The following is a 19,207-nucleotide window of genomic DNA, read 5'->3' as shown; positions in this document are numbered from 1 at the left end:
AGAAAATCTACAAAGATAGTACCAAGAGCTTCCATATACCCTCACCCAGTTCCCATATTGTTAACATCTCATGTGACTGTGGGACTTTCATCATAACGTATAAATCCACCTTGGTTTCCAGTAACCAAACTCCAGGCGTTTTGGATTTCACCAGTTTTCCTGTGAATGTCCTCTTTCCACACCTGCATTCCGGGGGCCTAGGCTGTCACGTCTCCTAGGCTCCTTGGCTATGATGATGTCTCAGACCTTGTCTTTGATGATCTGGACAGTTTTGAAGAGGACTTGTCAGATATTTTGTAGAATTTCCCTCAGTTTGGGTTTGTTTCAAGTATTTCTCTTGATTGGACTGGAGCTTTGGGTTTGAGGTGTGAGGTACCTTTCTTATCATGTGTCATCACGTGTCAGGGGTGCATGTCGTCAGCAGGAGGTGTTGACCTGATCACTGGTGGCATTGGGAGTCTGCCAGGTTTCCCCTCTGAAAAGTCATTGTTCTCCCCCTTTCCACACTTTAGAAACAAATCGTTAAGTACAGTGTACCCTCCATTGGACACGGTTTAAGTAAAGCTCCATCCCCTGAGGTGGATGGTGATTTCATTTGCTTTTTTCTGTTTATTCATTTTATTTATTGATCCCATTTATTTATCAGCACTGACTCGTATAAACGTGTTTTCTATTTTCGGTTATAATTCTATACTAGTGTTACTTATGTGTGGCTCAGTTGTTTCAGCTTTGGCCATTGGAACTCTTTCAGCTTGGCTCTTATGTCCTTGTCACGTGCCCCAATCCATTTGTTTTTTTCTTCTGGATTTTCCTTTAATTTGGTAAAATATATGTAACATAAACTGTGGACTTCAGTTAACACTAATACATCACTCTTGGTAACAACTGTATCACGTTGATGCAAGAAGGGATCTGGGGTGGGGGGGGGAAGTTACTGTATGGGAACTCTGCTTTCTTTCCCGTTTTTCTGTGAAGAATGTGCATGGAGCATAGGTAGTCCTTTTATTCAAGCGTATAATTAGTGGCATTTATTTCCAGCTTTTTCGCATCACTATAAACAGAAACTTTGGCCACTAAGCAGTAACTCCCCACTTGTCTCTCCCTCAGCCCCTGGGCTTCCCAGGTGGCACAGTGGTAACGAATCTGCCTGCCAGTGCAGGAGATGTGAAAAACTGGGTTCGATCCCTGATTTAGGAAGATCCCTTGGAGGAGGAAATGGCAACCCACTCCAGTATTCTTGCCTGGACTATTCCGTGGACAGAGGAGCCTGGGGTAGCAAAGAGTCAGACACCACTGAGAGACTCAGCACTGAACATCACCTGGTAACCTCTAATCTAATTTCTGTCTCTGGATTTGCCTATTCTGGATAATTTCATGTAAGTGGAATCATAGAATATTTGTCCTTTTGTGTCTTTTTTTAATATAGCATAATATTTTCAAGGATTATCCATATTGTAGCTTTTATCAGAACTTTGTTCCTTTTTACGGCTGAACAGCATTCCATTATGTGTATATTTACTGCATTCATCTGTTGACGGATGCTTGGGTTGTTCTCATCTCTTGCCTGTTGTGAAACATGGCTATGTGATTGTCTGTCTGGGCCCCTGTTTTCAGTCCTTTGGGTCTGTGCCTGGGAGTGGAATTGCTGGGTCATGTGATGATACTGTGGTTGAGAGACAGCAGACTTCACGGTGCCTATACCATTTTACGTTACCACCACCACTGCACAAGGGTTCCAGTTTCTCTGCATCCTCACCAGTGCTTTTTACTGTTGCTTTTTCACTCTAGCTCCCATAGTAGGTGGAAGTGCTATTTCATTTTGGTTGATTTGCCTTTCCCTGGTGACCGGTGATGTTGATCGGGTACCCTGTGCTTATTGGCCATTTGTATATTTTCTTTGGAGAGATGTCTGTTCAGATACTTTGCTCACTTTAAAATAGGTTAGGGTTAGGGTTGAATTGATGATAAATGAAAGGAATTTCTGGGCTCTGAATTCTATTCCGTTGGTCCATACGCCTGTCCTTACGCTAGTACCACTGTTTCGTTAACTGTTGCTTTGTAGTAAGCTTTGAAATTGGGAAGTTTGAGTCCTACAACTTTGTTCTTTTTCAGGGTTGTTTTGCCTATTATAGTCCCTTGAATTTCCATATTAATTTTATATATATATTTTTTCATTTCTGGAAAAAAAGCCATTGGGAATTTGATGAGGATTTAACTGAGTATTATGTTTAACCCATAAACATAGGATGAGCTTTCATTTATTTGTCTTTAATGTCTTTTAAGAATGTTTTCCAGTTTTTGTTGTCTTTCACCTCCTTGGATAAATTTATTCCTAATTAATTTATTCTTTATAATACTATTGTGAATGGAATTGTTTTCTTAGTTTCCTTTTTGGATTGTATCATTCCTAGTGTATAGAAATAACTGAGTTTTGTTTGTTGACTTTGTATCCTGAGTTTGTTTCTCAGCTTTAATAATTTGTGTGCGTGTATCCGTTTTTTAGAATTTTCTACCCAATAGGATCGTGTCATCTGCAAGTAAGAGTTTTACTTTTTCCTTTCCAGTTTGGATTCATTTTCTTTTCCTTGCATAACTGCTCTGGTTAAAATTCCAGTATTTTATTGAATAGAAGTGGCAAAAGTAGGCATTCCTGGTCTTAAGAGAAAAGCTTTTAGTCTTCCGTAGTGTTGGAGAGATTCTATTTCCTAGTTTATTGAGTGTTTTGTTTAATCAGGAAAAGGTGCTGATTTTGTCAAATGCTTTTTTGGGGGCTGTGATGGGGAATGAGTTGAGATGTTTAGTTTTAAGGAGTTCTAGGATTTTGGAGCTCTTTGAGGAAAGACATGACTATAAATGGCAGTTGCATGCTTTATTGGGGGTAGCTTTATCTGAGCCCTGTTATGACAGGTTGCAAGAATGCGTCGCCCCTTCCTGAGACAGCAGCATGGGCCACCACCTAGAAGGGGAGCAGGGCCACGGAACTCCTGGGGGAGAGGGAGGTTCCTTCCAGGGAGGTTGAAGCATTCAGGAATCTCTGGGTTCAGAAGTGCAAAGTGCAGGAGGCCTAGGGGTCTTCATGGCCCCAGGTTTGTCTTATTTACAGCTTCCAGATGCTGGGTGTAATTTTGGTGAGTATGCAAAATGGGTGGGCTCTAAATGACTGAAAATATGTTTGTTTGGGCTACATATAAACAGTTGCATGTGAAAATTTTGATTTGGCTCTGGTGGAAAAGTTTCATCGAACCCACGTCTCTTAAGTCTCCTGCACTGGCAGATGGGTTCTTTACCCCTAGCACCACCTGGGAAGCCCCAGAGCTTTCTAAGAGTCCTTCAGATGTTTTTAGGAGAATGTGTCACAGTGTGGCATTGCCATGGGCACCACCTCGCCCCAGGGGGTAGCTCAGCACAGAGCAACCCCATGTGGTCCTTTGCCTTTGAAGTAAGGCTTGGTACGGACGAGGAATCTGAGCACAGCTAGTGATGCAAGGCCAGAGAAGGCAATGGCAGCCCACTCCAGTACTCTTCCTGGAAAATCCCATGGACGGCGGGCTGCCTTCTGTGGGGTCGCACAGAGTCGGACATGACTGAAGCGACTTAGCAGCAGCAGCAGCAGCAGTGATGCAAGGCAGCACCCGGGCCCCATTCCCTGTCTCATGTCCGCATACTGCATGCCAGCTGTTGCTTGCTGCTGTTTGGACTCACACAGTGTGTTCCTGAGTTTTCTGTCTCCATCAGGCATCACATATGCCTAGTTTTATGTTCTCTGTCCCTGCTTCCTGTAGCTGGGATAGAAAATCAGATGACAGAACTTAGTCACTTTTAAAATAAATAAAAATGAAGGTGTTAATACTTTTGCACATTTATTTTGCCCACCAGATGATAACATTGCTTCATTTAGTTTATTTACTGATCATGTGGTGGTATTTTTTTAGTTTTTTGGAAAAGTGAACACCATAATTAAGCCATGACTTGCTTGACAGTTGTTTAAGACAAGAGCTTCAAGACATTCGACTAAACCGTTTTCCACATCAGCAGCAGTTTAATATCAGTGTTTAGTCTTCAGAAAGTGTCAAAAAAAAAAAACAAAAACAAACCAAAAAACAGGTAACATGTAATTGTTCTGCCAAGTACTTTTCTGTTATGATTCAGATCTCTAGTATCTCATAATGATGCCTAGTTTCCTAAAATATCAGCCTTCCTGCCAACTTTAAAGTGACTGTGCTGTCATCTTTGAAGAAAAATAAGAGTGTAATGGTCACCAGTTGCTTTAAGCTACTGTCTCCATCCATTAGACCTGTGTTCTGGAGTAAAATGTAACCCTTCCTGTGACCAGGACCATGCTCACGGGGGAGTGTTCAGTTAGGGGTAGGTTCTCTGACATTTGGAGATTACGTAATACTGCTTTTGCTTTGGATGTAGTTCTGTGTGTATTTTAAACAAAACATGCTCGGTAATGTGTAGGAAGCTGGATTTTCTTTGAGCTGTACTTTTTTTTCATGTAAAATCATAAGTGATTTTACAAGTGTGTATCATTCACTATCTTGAAATTTGTATTATAAAATTTTATGTAAGAATAATTTCATTATGCAAACATGAATTCTAAAATTCTGCCATTTCTCACCATCAGCTCATTCTGCCCCTACCTTCCACCCTCAGGATATAATTAACTGTCTTATCTGACAACTGCATTTTCCTTGGCTTCCCTCATAGCATAGTTGGTAAAGAATCCGCCTGCAATGCAAGACACCCCGGTTTGATTCCTGGGTCGGAAAGATCCGATGGAGAAGGGATAGGCTACCCACTCCAGTATTTCTTGGGCTTCCCTTGTGGCTCAACTGGGAAAGAATCCACCAGCTATGTGGGAGACCTGGGTTTGATCACTGGGTTGGGGAGATCCCCTGGATAAGGGAAAGGCTACACTCCAGTATTTTGGCCTGGAGAATTCCATAGTCCATGGGGTCGCAAAGAGTCAGACACAGCTGAGCAGCTTTCACTTTCTTTGTCACAATAAAAGCTTTTGATCCGCATAACTAGGCTTTCAATACAGAGTTGATTGGAGACAGACAAGGCGACTATTGATCAAGTGTGTGGCACCTTCATCATAGTTTATTCCTATAGGATTCGTTTCAGTTCAGTTCAGTTGCTCAGTTGTATCCAACTCTTTGCGACCCCATGGACTGTAGTATGCCAGGTTTCCCTGTCCATCACCAATTCCTGGAACTTGTTCAAACTCATGTCCATTGAGTCAATGGTGCCATCCAACCATCTCACCCTCTGTTGTCCCCTTTTCCTCCCACCTTCAATCTTTCCCAGCATCAGCGTCTTTTCCAGTGAGTCAGTTCTTCGCATCAGGTGGCCAAAGTATTGGAGTTTCAGCTTCAGCATCAGTCCTTCCAATGAATATTCAGGACTGATTTCCTTTAGGATGGACTGGCTGGATCTCCTTGCAGTCCAAGGGACTCTTTAAAAGAGTCTTCTCCAACACTACAGTTCAAAAGCATCAATTCTTCAGCGCTCAGCTTTGTTTATAGCCCAACTCTCACATCCATACATGTGTACATGTGTGCACATACATGTGTACATACATAGGATTCCTTTAGACTTTATGAAATAATGAAAACGACTCCTTGCCCCCTTTCTGGAGGTTTTGAGAACTTGGTTTTGGAACTTTTTTTTTTTTCAGTTTTTTAGCTTATTTAAAATGATGTATTTCTGGGCTTCCCTGGTGCTACAGTGGTTAAGAATGCAGAGGCACCAGTTTAATCCCTGGCCCTGGAAGACCCCACATGCCACGGGGCAACTAAGCCCGTGCACCAAACCACTGAGCCTGTGCTCTAGAGCCAGGGAGCTGCAACTGCTGAAGCCTAGAGCTGGTGCTCAACCTGAGGAGCCCATGCACCTAAGCCCATGGGCACAGGAAAGCCCAGCCCAACCAAAAATGGACACATTTGAGTTTGTTCATAGGCAGCAAGTGGTTCACGGATAAAAGACTGGATTGAGTTAAACCTGGATAAAGTTAAGCTGGATTGAGTTAAAACTGAGTTACTCCCAGTGGCTGCCGGCAACTCCCCTCATCTCTTAATGCCTGTCACTCCATTCTCGTGTGTACTTGCAGTGCTGGGAAGGCGCTACGGAGGAAAAATACAGTCAACATGATTATGTCGAAAATATGAAAAAACATGGCATTTAAAAATTAACCTCTATATGAATTATTCTAACCGAAAGTACTTCTGCCTGCATGTTTGTAAAAGGCAAACATGGTTGCTGTCCCATTGGGCGCTTCAAAAAATGAGTGAAGATTATATTGGAAACATGAAGGCCATGTTTTGTGAGTGCTGAGCGTCTGAATTACTCTAGTCACTGACATTTGAGCACTAAGGGCAGGGAAGTGAAACTTCTTGGCCGCCAATTTTTTCTGTCAACTCAGGGGCATTTATTCTACTTCGTAGGGGAAAGCCATGTGCTGATTTGTGCTGTCATTTGCTTGCTTTTTCTTAAATGTAACTGCTATTCTGATGAAACGTTCAGATTTCCTTGGAAAAGAATAAAAGGCTGTGAACACTTTATTGGGCTTCCCAGGTGGCACAGTGGTGAAGAATCCACCAGTAAATGCAGGAGACTGCAGGTTGGATCCCTGGGTCGGTAAGATTCCCCTGGAGTAGGAAATGGAAACCCGCTCCGGTATTCTTGCCTGAAAAATTACATGGAGGAGCCTGGCGGGCTACAGTCCATGGGGTTGCAGAGTCGGATACGACTGAGCACACAAAAACAAAACACTGTCAAGCGCGCGTGTGTAATTTTCTGGAACGTTTCTTCTCCGCGGGAGACAGATTCGGCCCCGCCCCTCCCAGTTCAGAGCTCCTACTGAGGCTAAGCTCGCGCCCCGAATTTCCCGCTGACCGCGGCTCCAGGTCCACGGCCCGCCCAGAGCAGCTCGAGTTCCTCTCTGGCCCGCGCGCGCCCCTCCCCTGCGCGCGTCTCCGGCCCCGGCGGCCGGGGGCGGGAGGGGGATACAGACGCGGAGCCCGGGGCGGGGGAGGGGACGTGTGGCCTCACAACGGCAGGGGCGGCCCAGTTCTCGCGAGGCTTCCGCTCTGACGGGAAGCGGCGGCAGCGCCGCGTGGGGTACGGATGCGCTCGGAGGATGGAGCCGGGGGCCCCGGTGTGGCCGTTGCTACGCGGGGTCCGAGCGGGAGGGAGAAACCATCATCCGCAGAAAGCCAGTTCCGCCGGGAGTCTCCGCGGCGGGAGGCCGAAGCGCCGCTGGCCTCCTTCTCCAGCTGTGGGAGCGGCGCAGGCAAACCTCGCGAGGAAAAGAGGACGGTCTTGAGCAAAGTGAGGGCGGTGAGGGGGCGGTGCGGGGCCGGCAAACCTCGCGATAAGAGACCGCCCTGAGCAGCTGAGGGCGGGGCCGCTGGCTTTCCAGCACCGCGGACAGCGGCGTCTGGGCGGTGAGGAAGCGATTGGCCGCCCACTCCAGCGTGCTTGGGCCTCCCGGGTGGCTCAACGGGTAGAGAACCCGCCCGCAGTACGGGAGACCCGGGTTCGATCCGTGGGTCGGGGAAGATTCTCTGGAGACGGGCCACTCCAGTGTTCTGGCCTGGAGAATTCCTTGGACTGGGTAGTCCATGGGGTCACAAAGAGTCGGACGCAACTGAGCGACTTTTACTTCACTTTGACTTTCCCGGGTGTTTCCCGGCGAGGCTGGGACGCCGGGCCCGCCAGTGCCGTTCTGCGCAGTAGCTTTCCTCGCTGAGGGGAGCGGGGCCGCGGGCGGGCGGCAGACGCTGCCCCCCGGGCGCTCTGCCGCGGCGCCGCCTGCGGGTCCCGACCGCGTCGTAATGAGCGCGTGGGCCGCACTGCCAGCGGCTGTCTGGCTTTAATGACCATTGCCTGGGGAAGGGCTACTGTCCGCAGCCTTTTCTGACGTCACCGATCCCTGTTAGACTATTGAGCCCTCGTATTTCACTCATTTTAGGATAGTTGTTGTTGTTAAGTCGTGTCCGACTCTGCCACCGCATGGACTGCAGCAAGGCAGACCTCCCTGTCCGTCACCATCTTCCGGAGTTTGCCTAAGTTCATGCTCATTGCAGCGGTGAGGCTGTCCAGCCATCTCATCCTCTGACGCCCTCTTCTCCTGCTCTCAATCTTTCCCAGCATCAGGGACTTTTCCCAATGAGTCCTCTGTTCGCAGCAGATAACCAAAATACGGGAGCTTCAGCTTCAGTCCTTCCAGTGAATATTCAGGGTTTGATCTCCCTTAAGATTGACTGGTTAGATCTCCTTGCCGTCCAAGGGACTCTCAGGAGGCTTCTCCAGCACCACAGTTGGAAGGCATCAATTCTTTGGTGGTCTGCCTTCTTTACGGTCCACCTTTCACAACCATGATATCCTAAAATACTCCGAGCTGGATATTCCGAGCAGAAACGGGGTGACCGGGATGCGGGTGGTGGTTGTTTAGTCGCTAAGTCGTGTCCCACTTAGTAGCTGCAGCTTAATGAGGTTCTAATGAATCCAACTAGCGACCTCTCTCCCCAGGTGGTCATCCGGCGGCTTCCCCCCAGCCTCACCAAGGAGCAGCTGGAACAGCAGCTGCACCCGCTGCCTGCACACGATTACTTCGAGTTCTTTACTGCTGATGTCAGGTGAGAAGACCTCACCAGCCTTAGGACGCCGAGCGGGAGTTCCCCGGCGGTCCAGGGTTAGGACTCCGAGCTTTCACTGTCCGCACCGGTTCAACCCCTGAACGGGGCACTAAGATCCCACAGGCTGTGCCATGGGGCCAAGAAAAGGAAAAAAAAAAAAAAAAGAGAGAGAGAGAGAGAGAGAGGCACTGTCGTTGGATGGTAAAGTAATATAGATAATAGAAGCCATCTCTGTTTAAACTTCTTTCCCACACGTATGCAGAAATCAGTGCAGACCATTATTTCTTCAAGTTATTTCTAAGTAGTCGAATTACTAAATTCCCTTAAAATGATTTGAGTATCTCCATAGCATCAACATAGTCTAAAAAGAAAAGCAGTCTAACACCATATTACTTAATTTTATTTTGGATATCACTAAACTTTATTTACCCCTTCCCTGGTGGCTCAGAGGTTAAAGCATCTGCCTGGAATGCGGGAGACCCTGTGGTTGAACATCCCTGAGTTGGGAAGATCCCCTGGAGACAACCCTGAAATGGCAACCCACTCCAGTACTGTTTCCTGGAGAATCCCAGGGAGGGAGGAGCCTGGTAGGCTACAGTCCATGGGGTTGCAAAGAGTCGGGCACGACTGAGCGACTTCACTTTAAACTTTATTTAATACTACCTTTTATATGAAATAAATTGTATTAAAATATAAGAAAGAAAAATGAATAAATAATAGATGTATAACCTAATGAGTTTTTACAAGTGAACACACCCATGTAACTCAAACCCCAGTGTTCCCTTCCAGAACTGACATCCCTACTTTCAATCCACCTCTGCTAAGTTATGTCTCTTTCTGTTCCCTTTTGCAGCTTGGTAGTAAGATGTTTCTGTCAATGCTTTAACAGTTCAATATCTACTTTTTATTAAAAAAGAGCAGACCTCAAGTTAGCCCAACAGGGGACAGATCAGCTAGAATTTAGTGAATTTCACTGTGTGATTTCTTAGTGATTTCACATTATCTGTATTATTTTTCTCTTCAATATCATGAGTTCTCATTTATAGCAGTCATACATACTTTCCTTTTGAATAAATACCTTTCAGTAAAAAATGTCAGTTCAGTCAGAGAAAAGTATCACAGGTAAATATAAATTTGTTTTTTTTTTTTTTTTTTTTTTAAAAAAACAGTGTAAACATGATTTTTTCAAATGACTCAAGTTTAGGATACAGTTAAAGGAGGTCAGGCACTGGACTCAGAGTGACTCAGATTGGAATCCCAGCCCCACCGTTTTACCAACTGCTCCTTCTGCAGGTACCTGATATTTCTGGACCTTAGTGTTCTAGTGTTCTCATCCATGAAATGGGGTTGAAAGTTCCTGCCTATGAAGGACATTGGTAACTGTGAGATAGAGGAGAAAAGTTTAGTTCTATGTCCCATGCTGCATGCTATAATAAATACTCTTTTAAGATAACATAAACATGCTCTTTAAATCTGTAAAGGATCTCTTTACAATATAACATTTTTTCTGAATGAATCATGACTGCGTTGTGTTGCAGTCATGATGTATGATTAGGAATGATCTCTGAGTAACCTTGCTTTTGATTTCCTACCTCTGAGAACCAGTATTTTAACCCTGGCTCTGTGTAGTAGAGAAACCAACCTAAAGTGTCTCCGAAATCTTTAAAAAAAAATCTCAGTTAATATTTTGTTTGGATTTTTTTGAAGAAGAGTACCCAGATTGTTGTAATTAACTGAGAAATGATTCTTTGGCATAAAGGTTTTATCTGAAATAGTTTGTTGTATCCAGAAAAGAAAAAAAAAATTAAAAGAAGTCTTAAGTTGTTTTGGTCTTAAGTTTTTTACTATTTTCATTGTTGTCTCTTCTTTCAGTCTTTATCCTCATCTCTACTCAAGAGCATACATTAACTTTAGAAATCCAGATGACATCCTTCTTTTTAGAGATCGTTTTGATGGATATATCTTCATTGATAGTAAAGGTTGGGTCATTGGCTTTTTAAACTCTTCATTATAATTTCTGGGTACATTAATTAAGTTTTGCTAGATGTTTGTGAGTTTTAATTGAGTCCATAGATGCTAATCTAAAATAACTTCTTAAACTTTGATTATGTTACTGTGATTATGAGCTTATGTTGAAAATTAAAATTATATATAAACCAAAGAATTCTAGCAATTTTGTGTAGACAGCCTACTTAGGTATTATCATTGGACAGTGAAGTTTTTCTCATAATGAGTTTTCTGGATGAGTAAACTTTACTATTTTATGTAAAACTTTTCTGGATAAGTAAAATTCATTCTCTTATGCAAACTAAATTATTTTGTCCTAGTACTATGTACTAGGCATTATGGGCACAGCATGAAAAGTGAATCAGACATTGTCCCTGTCTGTCTGAAGCCCTGCTCTTCTCCTAGGTCTTGACTTTATGCTGCATAGTTGAGTATAAAGCAAATATAGAAAAGTGTCTTGCAGATAAATGAGAGTTAAAATATCAGTCATCTGACAAATATAAAAGTGGCTAAAGGGTTTGGTACCAAGGTAGAAGTGTTTCATCTCTTGATTAAGCAGATTCTGTTAGTAAACATTTCTGTTTGTCCCCCACCCTAATATAGCAACAAAATTAGTTTCAAGTTACTTTCATCCTGAATTTTTCTGTATGAAGCAAATCTTACCTGAATATCATGTACATCCTTTGAAACCCTCTCTTTAAATGAGTGTCTCTTGTAAGCTATGTCACTTCCTCGAATTCGTATAACAGATTAATCATTGAATTAACCTTTAAAATTAAAAAATATAAGCTATGACTAGGAAAGCTATTTAAAGGTATTCCAAAATAAGCTCTTTGGTGGGAGAGTGAAGAGGTTTATTAAGGTATAAGTTACACATGGTTAAAAAGTACCACTTTAAGGTATATAGCTTAATGAATTTTGAATATGTAACCACATGTAACCACAACTACAATGTAAGGAATTAGTTTATTTAGTAAATAATTGCTAATTCTTTGTTTAAATCTGGAGCTAAGATTACTGTTATTTGAAAGTATAATTATAGTTTAAATGGTAACATTATCAATGCTATGCTCAGTGCTTAAAAGTAAGCTAGATTATTGTTTCAAAATGAATACAGTAGAATTTCAGAATGGCTTTTGTAATTTGTTTCCTGTTAAAGGGCTAGAATATCCTGCAGTGGTAGAATTTGCTCCATTCCAGAAGATAGCGAAAAAGAAGCTAAAGAAAAAAGATGCCAAAACCGGAAGCATTGAAGATGGTGAGTCCTTTTTCAAGTAGTGGATTGTGAAGCTTCAAAATTAAGCACATTGGTCAAATATAATTCTTTCCCATACATGGGAAGTAATACATTTCTCTTTTTTTCTGTTTTAATTTACAGACCCAGAGTATAAGAAATTTTTAGAAACTTACTGTGTGGAGGAGGAGAAAACTAGTGCCAGTCCTGAAACTCTTCTGGGAGACATAGAGGCAAAGACACGAGAACTTATTGGTCTGTTTTGCTCGTTTTTTTCTCTTTATTGAGATATGTATTTATAGAGTCTATTTTTTCTTTTTCATGATATGAAAAATGGACACATGTGACAGGCTTGGCAGAAATATAGAGTGTTTCCCAGTTTTGACAAAAGGAAAAGGATGTCAGCATGGCAAATGGGGAAAGTATTTCTGATTATCTCTCGGTGGAGAGAGAACACCTGAGTTTTCAGTTACGATCATTCTGCTTCAAAGTTCTGATGCTCTGAATTGGCAGCCGAGAATACATCTGAGTGCTGTGTGTTGGGCTGCGTCAGGGAAGCTTATGTCTCAGAGCTGAAGTCAGTTATCTTTGTAAAGAGCAGCCACAGTAATGAGATGCTTTGCTTAAGTGTGATGTCATCTTGCCATCATTCAAAAACTGTCACAGCCCCTGAGCAAGTGAGGCAGATGCGTGGATAAGCCCAGTCAGAGTGCTGAATCTGGTTTGAATCACGCCTTCAGCCTTCTACCCACAAGTGATATATTTTGGGAATGGCTGTACCCTAGTAGCAATCTGCCTGAAGATCAAGGGTAGACATGAAACTCTTTTCTCTATCAGGCAACCTGCTTGTCACTCTCAAACACATGTGTAGTATCTCCCTTCTCACTTCTGTTGGGTCTGGGGCCTCCTTACTGCCTAACACTTCTCTGCCCTCCCCTCCCATACCTACCTCCTGCTCACCCACTAAGACGTACAAGACAGAACAGCTACACTGTTATAGTTTATCTTCTTTGTCCTCTCCCTCTACATTAATTGTCCTCTCATTCTGCTTCCCTGTTCCCCACCCCCCCAACAGAATGGTATTTTTGTCTTTGTAGTCTCAGTACATAGTACATTGCTTGGACAAGTTAGGTATTTGGTAAGTGTGTGTTGCATAAATTAGTAAGAAAGGTTAACATTATTGAAACATTCTTCATTAGTCTAATAATGAAGTTTTATGTTTTATAGGAGGTGATTTAATGTGTGACTGGAAGGATCTTTAATCACTGCAGTATTTACGGAGATGTGTTTAGCTCATGTTGACTGGGTGCCGACTCTGAGTCAGGGTCCAGGGCAGCATGAGGACAGGGCACACAGGCTTCCGCCCTCTGTAGCTGCCCTCCTACTGGGGTGGCTGGAGCAAATACAAGCAGAAACGCTTAAGCCCAAACATCTCCTCTTGTGAGAAGTGCCACAGATATGATGGAGTAGGATATTGGGATAGAGAGTGAGGCCTCTCTGAGACTATATTTGAGCCAAGTCCAGTGGAGCCAAGAGATGGAAGGAGAGGGCTGGAGGCTGGCACTCTGGGCCTGCGTGGTTGGACACAGCGGGCAAGAGGCAGAGTTGCTGGAGAGGCAGGGCCATCGCATAATGGGCTGGAGACCATCGAGGGTGTGATCTGGTCTGATTTATTTTTCCTCATCACTCTGGTTGCCACGGAAGATGGAGAAGCTGGGCTCTGCTTGGAGCCTCTGCTGTCCTCGGGGAATGTGGCTGGGTGAGTCCGGCAGAGTCAGCATGTGTTCTGGAGGTTGAACTGACAGGACTGGCTGAGGACTAGGTGTGGGGGTGAAACAGCAGAAAGGATCATGGCCTCCAGGAGCTCAACTTGAGCAGGTCAGTGGTTTATGGCACCTTGACTGAGGTGGAAAAGAAAACAGTGTTGAGGGAAAATTGCAGTTTCACAGTAGAACATAGTGATCTTAAGAAGAGCTAAACAAGGAAGCAAATTAGAAATTATTTACAAAACTCAAGTTCCTCCCCCTCCCATCTCTTTACTGCTTGTTCTTAAACACCCTTGTGCAGGACCTTTTCTTCTGGGCAGTTGTTGGATATCCTCCTGCTGGTCACACACACACACACAGTCCCACAGAGTCCAGCTGTCCTCTTGCAGAGGAGAGATCTGTCGTCCTCTATGTTCCCAGCACCTTGCCCAGTGCTTGGTGCATAGGAGATGCAGCGTAACTATTTACTAAATGAATAAATGTGACTTAGAGTCCACGAGCCCAGAGGAGCCTGTAGAACTTTGTTTCTGTGATTCCTGTTTCTGCCTATTTAAATGTAAACTTAATCAAGCAATTTATGGCAAATGCCTTTTTCTTTCCTTAGATTCTAACCTTTAGTGGATTCTTAGTCTCCAGTCTGAGCCGTGTGAGTTATGTGCAAGTGTCAGTTCACTCTAAAGTTGCAGTTCAGTGCTGGCCTGTCAAGAGTCTTTAGAGCAGACAGACCTGGGCCCAGGTCCCAGCTCTGAGACTTAGCAGCCATGGGACTTGCTTCCCCTTAGGTGGTTGTGGCCAAGCCTAGTAAGTGGGGACTGTTCTACTGCAGGTTAAATGAGGGATACATGGTCATGCATGTTCTGTTTAGTAAAAGATGCACCTTTATGGTTTGTAAAGCACTTTCTTTGGGGCTTCTCTGATGGCTCAGTGGTAAAGAATTCATCTGGAATGCAGGAGATGCAGGTTTGATCCCTGGGTCAGGAAGATCTCCTGGAGGAGGAAATGGCAACCCACTCCAGTATTCTTGGCTGAAAAACTCCATGGTGGGCTGCACAGTTCATGGGGTGGCAGAGTCAGACGTGACTGTGCAACAGAGCATGCCAAGCACTTTCTTATACAGGGTGTCACTTACCCATCATATCAGTCCTCTGAGGGAACAAGGCAGGTGTTTATAGTAAAGGGGGGAAGACAGGTGGAGTCTTCATATCAACCCCCCTTACCCCCCTACCACCCGTTCCCCTGTAGGTCTCAGCCCTGCAGCAGCTGACAAGTCCAGAACCTCCACAGTGCAGAGCAGAGTCCTCACCCATTTCCAGCCCTGCCTCCACCCCATGGATACCAAAATCTGTGGGTGCTTAAGTCCCCTCTATAAAATTGTGTTATATTTGCATGCAGCTTACACACGTCCTGCTGTATACTTTAAGTCATGTCTGGAATACTTTTAATACCTGATACACTGTAAATGCTGTGATAGTTGCCACTGAGTCACAGATTCAAAGTTTTGCTTTTTGGAACTTTCTGTAAATTTTTTCCCAAATATTTTTGATCCACAGTTGGTTGAATCTGCAGATGCAGAACTGGTGGATGTGAGGGCCGTCTGTATATAAATAGAATATTTGGGCAGTTTAATGTATTCATTTTGCTATTTTGCTTTTATATCATTTTTGAGTAATATATAAGACTCCTTAAGAATAAGGCATTAAATGCCTAGTATGTGTAAAACTGTCAGTAGCTCCAAATTACTTGACTTTATAGAGATAGAGTAAGAATTCCCCCAGATAAAATGAATGCTCATGTAAAATTTAAAACTATATATTCTTCTCTTGTTTTAAAGGTTGAATTGAAAACAAGTATTTAAAATAGGGAAATCTTATTTTACAGTTAAATACTACATTGCAGTTTTTGTATTTTAGCTAGAAGAACCACACCTCTCTTGGAATATATTAAAAACAGAAAATTAGAGAAGCAGGTAGGTCTGGCTTTTTACCCTGTGAGTAGCCTTCTTGTTTCCGTCATGTCTGTGCAGACAATTTATACACACACTTTCCACATCTTTAGCGAATTCGAGAAGAAAAACGAGAGGAGCGGAGGAGGAGGGAGCTGGAAAAGAAGCGCCTACGGGAAGAAGAGAAGCGGAGGCGGCGGGAGGAGGAGAAGTGCAGGAGGAAAGCAGCAGAAAAGCAGAAGAAAACGGTGGCTGAGAAGGAAGTAAGGATGAAGGTAACTTCCAGGAGTGTCAGAGGGAGGGGTTCTGCTTAGATTTGCCTTTCAAGAAAGACTTCCTAACTAGAAAACTGCACATTTGAAACCGGCTGGCTCTGTGTATCCTGGCCTTTCTATATGCAGGCTGACTCATAGAACTGGTTGTGTCATTTCTTTTGTGGTAGCAGCAATGATTTCTACATCTCTTCCCCCATTTTTTCTTTGACTGACTCATTCATTTAGCAAGGTGATTTAGGTTTTTTCTCTGTGTAAAATTTACTGCCCAGTTGGGGTCAACTGTTACCTTCTTAGTATTCTGCTCAGGTGACTAACTCAGTCTAGATTCCAACCTATCGTGCATTTTCCCTCTTCTATGAAGTGTTTAAAGTTCCCTTTAAGGAGTCATTAAAATCGTGTAATATAAAGGGAAAAAAATGAAAGGTCAGGACCAGGTGGGAACTAGGTGGAGAGGAAAGGAGAGGAAAGAGATCACAGTTGCCATAATCAAGCAACAGGTCAGTTGCTGATACGCTCAGCAATCAGAAACAGAAAAGTTGATCAGAAACATTTTCATTATCCACGAGGAGAAAACATGCCATTTCTTCAAGGAAAGCAAAGCTTTTTTCTAGGCCTTTTCTCGCATAGGTAATCGTATGGGGTTCACTGGCATTTAAGGGAATGTCTTAACGGTGCGCCTGTGAAACAGACAGCCGTGTGTGCCAATCAGGACTGGCCTGGTGATGCTGCAGTGAAAGCGGCCTCAGGGTCTCCCTGGTTTCGTGCAGCTCTTCCTGCTCACGTTACGTGTCCATTGCGCATTGCTCAGCGTAGCCCTCCAGTGACCCAAGCTGATGAGGCTCCATCTTGCATTTGCTTCCACAGTCTTTCTGACGGGGGATGAGGTGTGTAACAGCAGATTGCACACTGGTTCTTAAACCTTTTATACCTGCTGCATTTCACTGGCCAATGAAGGGCATATCCCCATCTAATGTCAGTTTGAAGGGCAGCAGCAGCATCAGGAGGATAGCCTGAAATGCCTGATGAACAGCACTCATGCAGAGCAGTTTCTGAAGGCCGCTTCTTGAAATGTGTCCCCTTAAGTGTCAGGATTTGCTGAAAAACTCAGCCTGATGGAAGTGTGGGCCAGGTCATGTTGTTCCAACATGTCTGCTGCAAAGATAAACTCAGCATGCAAGATGAGCGAGAAGCTGGACAGAGTGGTTTCCTTCATCTTGGCTTTGATGACAATTCTTACAGATCTATGTAGCTTTAAAATCTCATAACCTGATAATAACATTGATGAAATTGAGGGGCCCAATCAAGGTTATTAAGTGAAGATTGTCTATCTTGCTTATGCCAGGACATGGACCTAATAACAGGCAAAGCCAGGGTGTCCCCTGAAAATAACTCAGAGAGTGTCTCCTGTTTGTCCATGTGGTTTAGTGTGAGCACAACTATTCAGAGCAGAAATGTAGCTGATACACTTCCTATAACAAACTTACATAGTCTCAGCAGTATAAATTAACAGCCCTTGAAAGATAATAAAATGAAGCTGCAATACTATGGGAAGGGCTTTGTCATTGTAGAATGTCAGCTCTGTCATGACCAGAGGGGAGGACGGTATATCCCCAATGCAGACCTTACACTTGCAGGTATGCAGATATTGTCTAAGCTTTTCCTTTACCTTTCTCAGCAAAATGTAGTAGCACTTAATGCTTGATATTCTCAAAAGCGGTTTTTTCAACAGCTTTGAGAGTTTTTCAGGAAGAATTATTGAAACTTGTAGCCTACAATTTTGACTCTAATTTTAAGTAAGACTTACAGTATTTGAAGTATAACATTTTATTTTTACATGTTTGAATATAGAATTAGAATTCAAAATAAGCCAAAGAAATAAAAACAAATTATGTCAGTAAAAGTAACTGTAGGACTCTTCACATAGAAAAAGAAACCAAAACATGGGCACAGCAGGAGAAAGGCTTAGTCTTATTGAATCTGGTAAAACAGAATCCTGGTGGCAGGTTAGATCCCACTGACATGAGTCATCCACAACTCTGTCGTCCGAGTGTCTGATCTGATCTGGGCTTCTGATCTGACAGTACGTATCTGACTCTAAGGGGAGCCTTTTATGAGCATGTGCTTAGTGTGGGGATCTCTGACCTAAGATTCATCTGGGGAAATAAAAATTTTAAAAAAGGAAACCTAAAAAAATAAAATCTGTAAAAAAAGACCAAAAGAATTTGTATTGATAAGCTAAAAGTGAGGAGGCAGAGAGAGGTCCTCATGGCCCTTTTTTACTGTAAAGAAAATACGACTCACGGAGAGCAACCCAGTGGTTTATTTCCCTCAGAAAACTAAGCAGTGAGCTCAAGTTGAAGAAGGCAGTCAGGTTGCCAGAGTCACAAATGAAATTCCTGAAAACTGTGTACAGTTGTAGGCTATTATCTGAAAACGTTGTGTGACCTTTTCCAGGAAGCTCTGTAGGAAAAGGTGTGTGAGATCAGTTTACAAGCATGGATGCAGACTGGACGGGGCACACACGTCCTCCCTGCTGTCCTCTGTGCGCCCTCCCCGTGGTCCTCCCTGCTGCCCTCTGTGCTCTCTCCCCCTCTGTCCTCCGTGCTCCCTCCCCGCTGTTCTCTCTGATGCCCTCCCTGCTGTCCTCCGTGCTCCCTCTCCCTCTGTCTTCCCCACTGTCCTCTGTGCTCCCTCCCTGCTGTTTTCCCCTCTTTCCTCTGTGCTCCCTCCCCACTGTCATCTCTGCTGCCCTCCCTGCTCCCTCCCCGCTATCCTCCCTGCTGCCTTCCGTGCTCCCTCCCCGCTCCCTCCCCTCTGTCCTCCTCGCTGCCCTCTGTGCTCCCTCCCCACTGTCCTCCCTGTTGCCCTCGGTGCTCCCTCCCCGCTGCCCTCCCTGCTGTCCTCCCCACTGCCCTCCATGCTTCCTCCCTGCTGTCCTCCCCTCTGTCCTCTGTGCTTCCTCCCCGCTGTCATCTCTGCTGCCCTCCCCGCTCCCTCCCCTCTGTCCTCCCCGCTGTCCTCCGTGCTCCCTCCCTGCTGTCTTCTCCGCTGTCGTCCTCGCTGCCCTCTGTGCTCCCTCCCCGCTGTCCTCCCCACTGCCATCCGTGCTCCCTCCCCACTGTCCTTCCTGTTGCCCTCCGTGCTCCCTCCCTGCTGTCCACCCCACTGCCCTCCCCACTGCTGTCCGTGCTCCCTCCCCACTGTTCTCCCTACTGCCGTCCGTGCTCCCTCCCCTCTGTCCTCCCCGCTGTCCTCCATGCTCCCTCCCTGCTGTCCTCCCTGTTGCCCTCCATGCTCCCTCCCTGCTGTTCTCCCCTCTGTCCTCTGTGCTCCCTCCC

At 44.5% G+C, this 19,207-nt stretch overlaps 1 protein-coding gene across 6 annotated transcripts in view; it reads left to right on the top strand.

Annotated features, from left to right (window-relative positions):
• The window catches only part of UPF3A (UPF3A regulator of nonsense mediated mRNA decay), a 27,515-nt gene that overhangs the window by 194 nt on the left and 8,114 nt on the right, over positions 1-19,207 (top strand). The window contains exons 1-7 of one of the 6 annotated variants that reach the window (XR_006271137.1): positions 6,673-7,335; positions 8,539-8,645; positions 10,518-10,624; positions 11,812-11,910; positions 12,031-12,141; positions 15,549-15,618; positions 15,708-15,738. Coding sequence is in view for 5 of the 6 variants with exons in the window: in XM_043477548.1 (XP_043333483.1) it covers positions 7,132-7,335; positions 8,539-8,645; positions 10,518-10,624; positions 11,812-11,910; positions 12,031-12,141; positions 15,563-15,618; positions 15,708-15,869 (846 nt within the window). In the remaining variant the exon portion in view is untranslated. The other 5 variants (XM_043477549.1, XM_043477548.1, XM_043477550.1 and 2 more) reach the window with 5 other exon arrangements.

The sequence above is a fragment of the Cervus canadensis genome, chromosome 9 (assembly GCF_019320065.1).
Source record: "Cervus canadensis isolate Bull #8, Minnesota chromosome 9, ASM1932006v1, whole genome shotgun sequence".
Classification (NCBI taxonomy): Eukaryota; Metazoa; Chordata; class Mammalia; order Artiodactyla; family Cervidae; genus Cervus; species Cervus canadensis.
The sequence above is the reverse complement of the archived record's forward strand: the minus strand, read 5'-3'. Positions and strand labels throughout refer to the sequence as shown.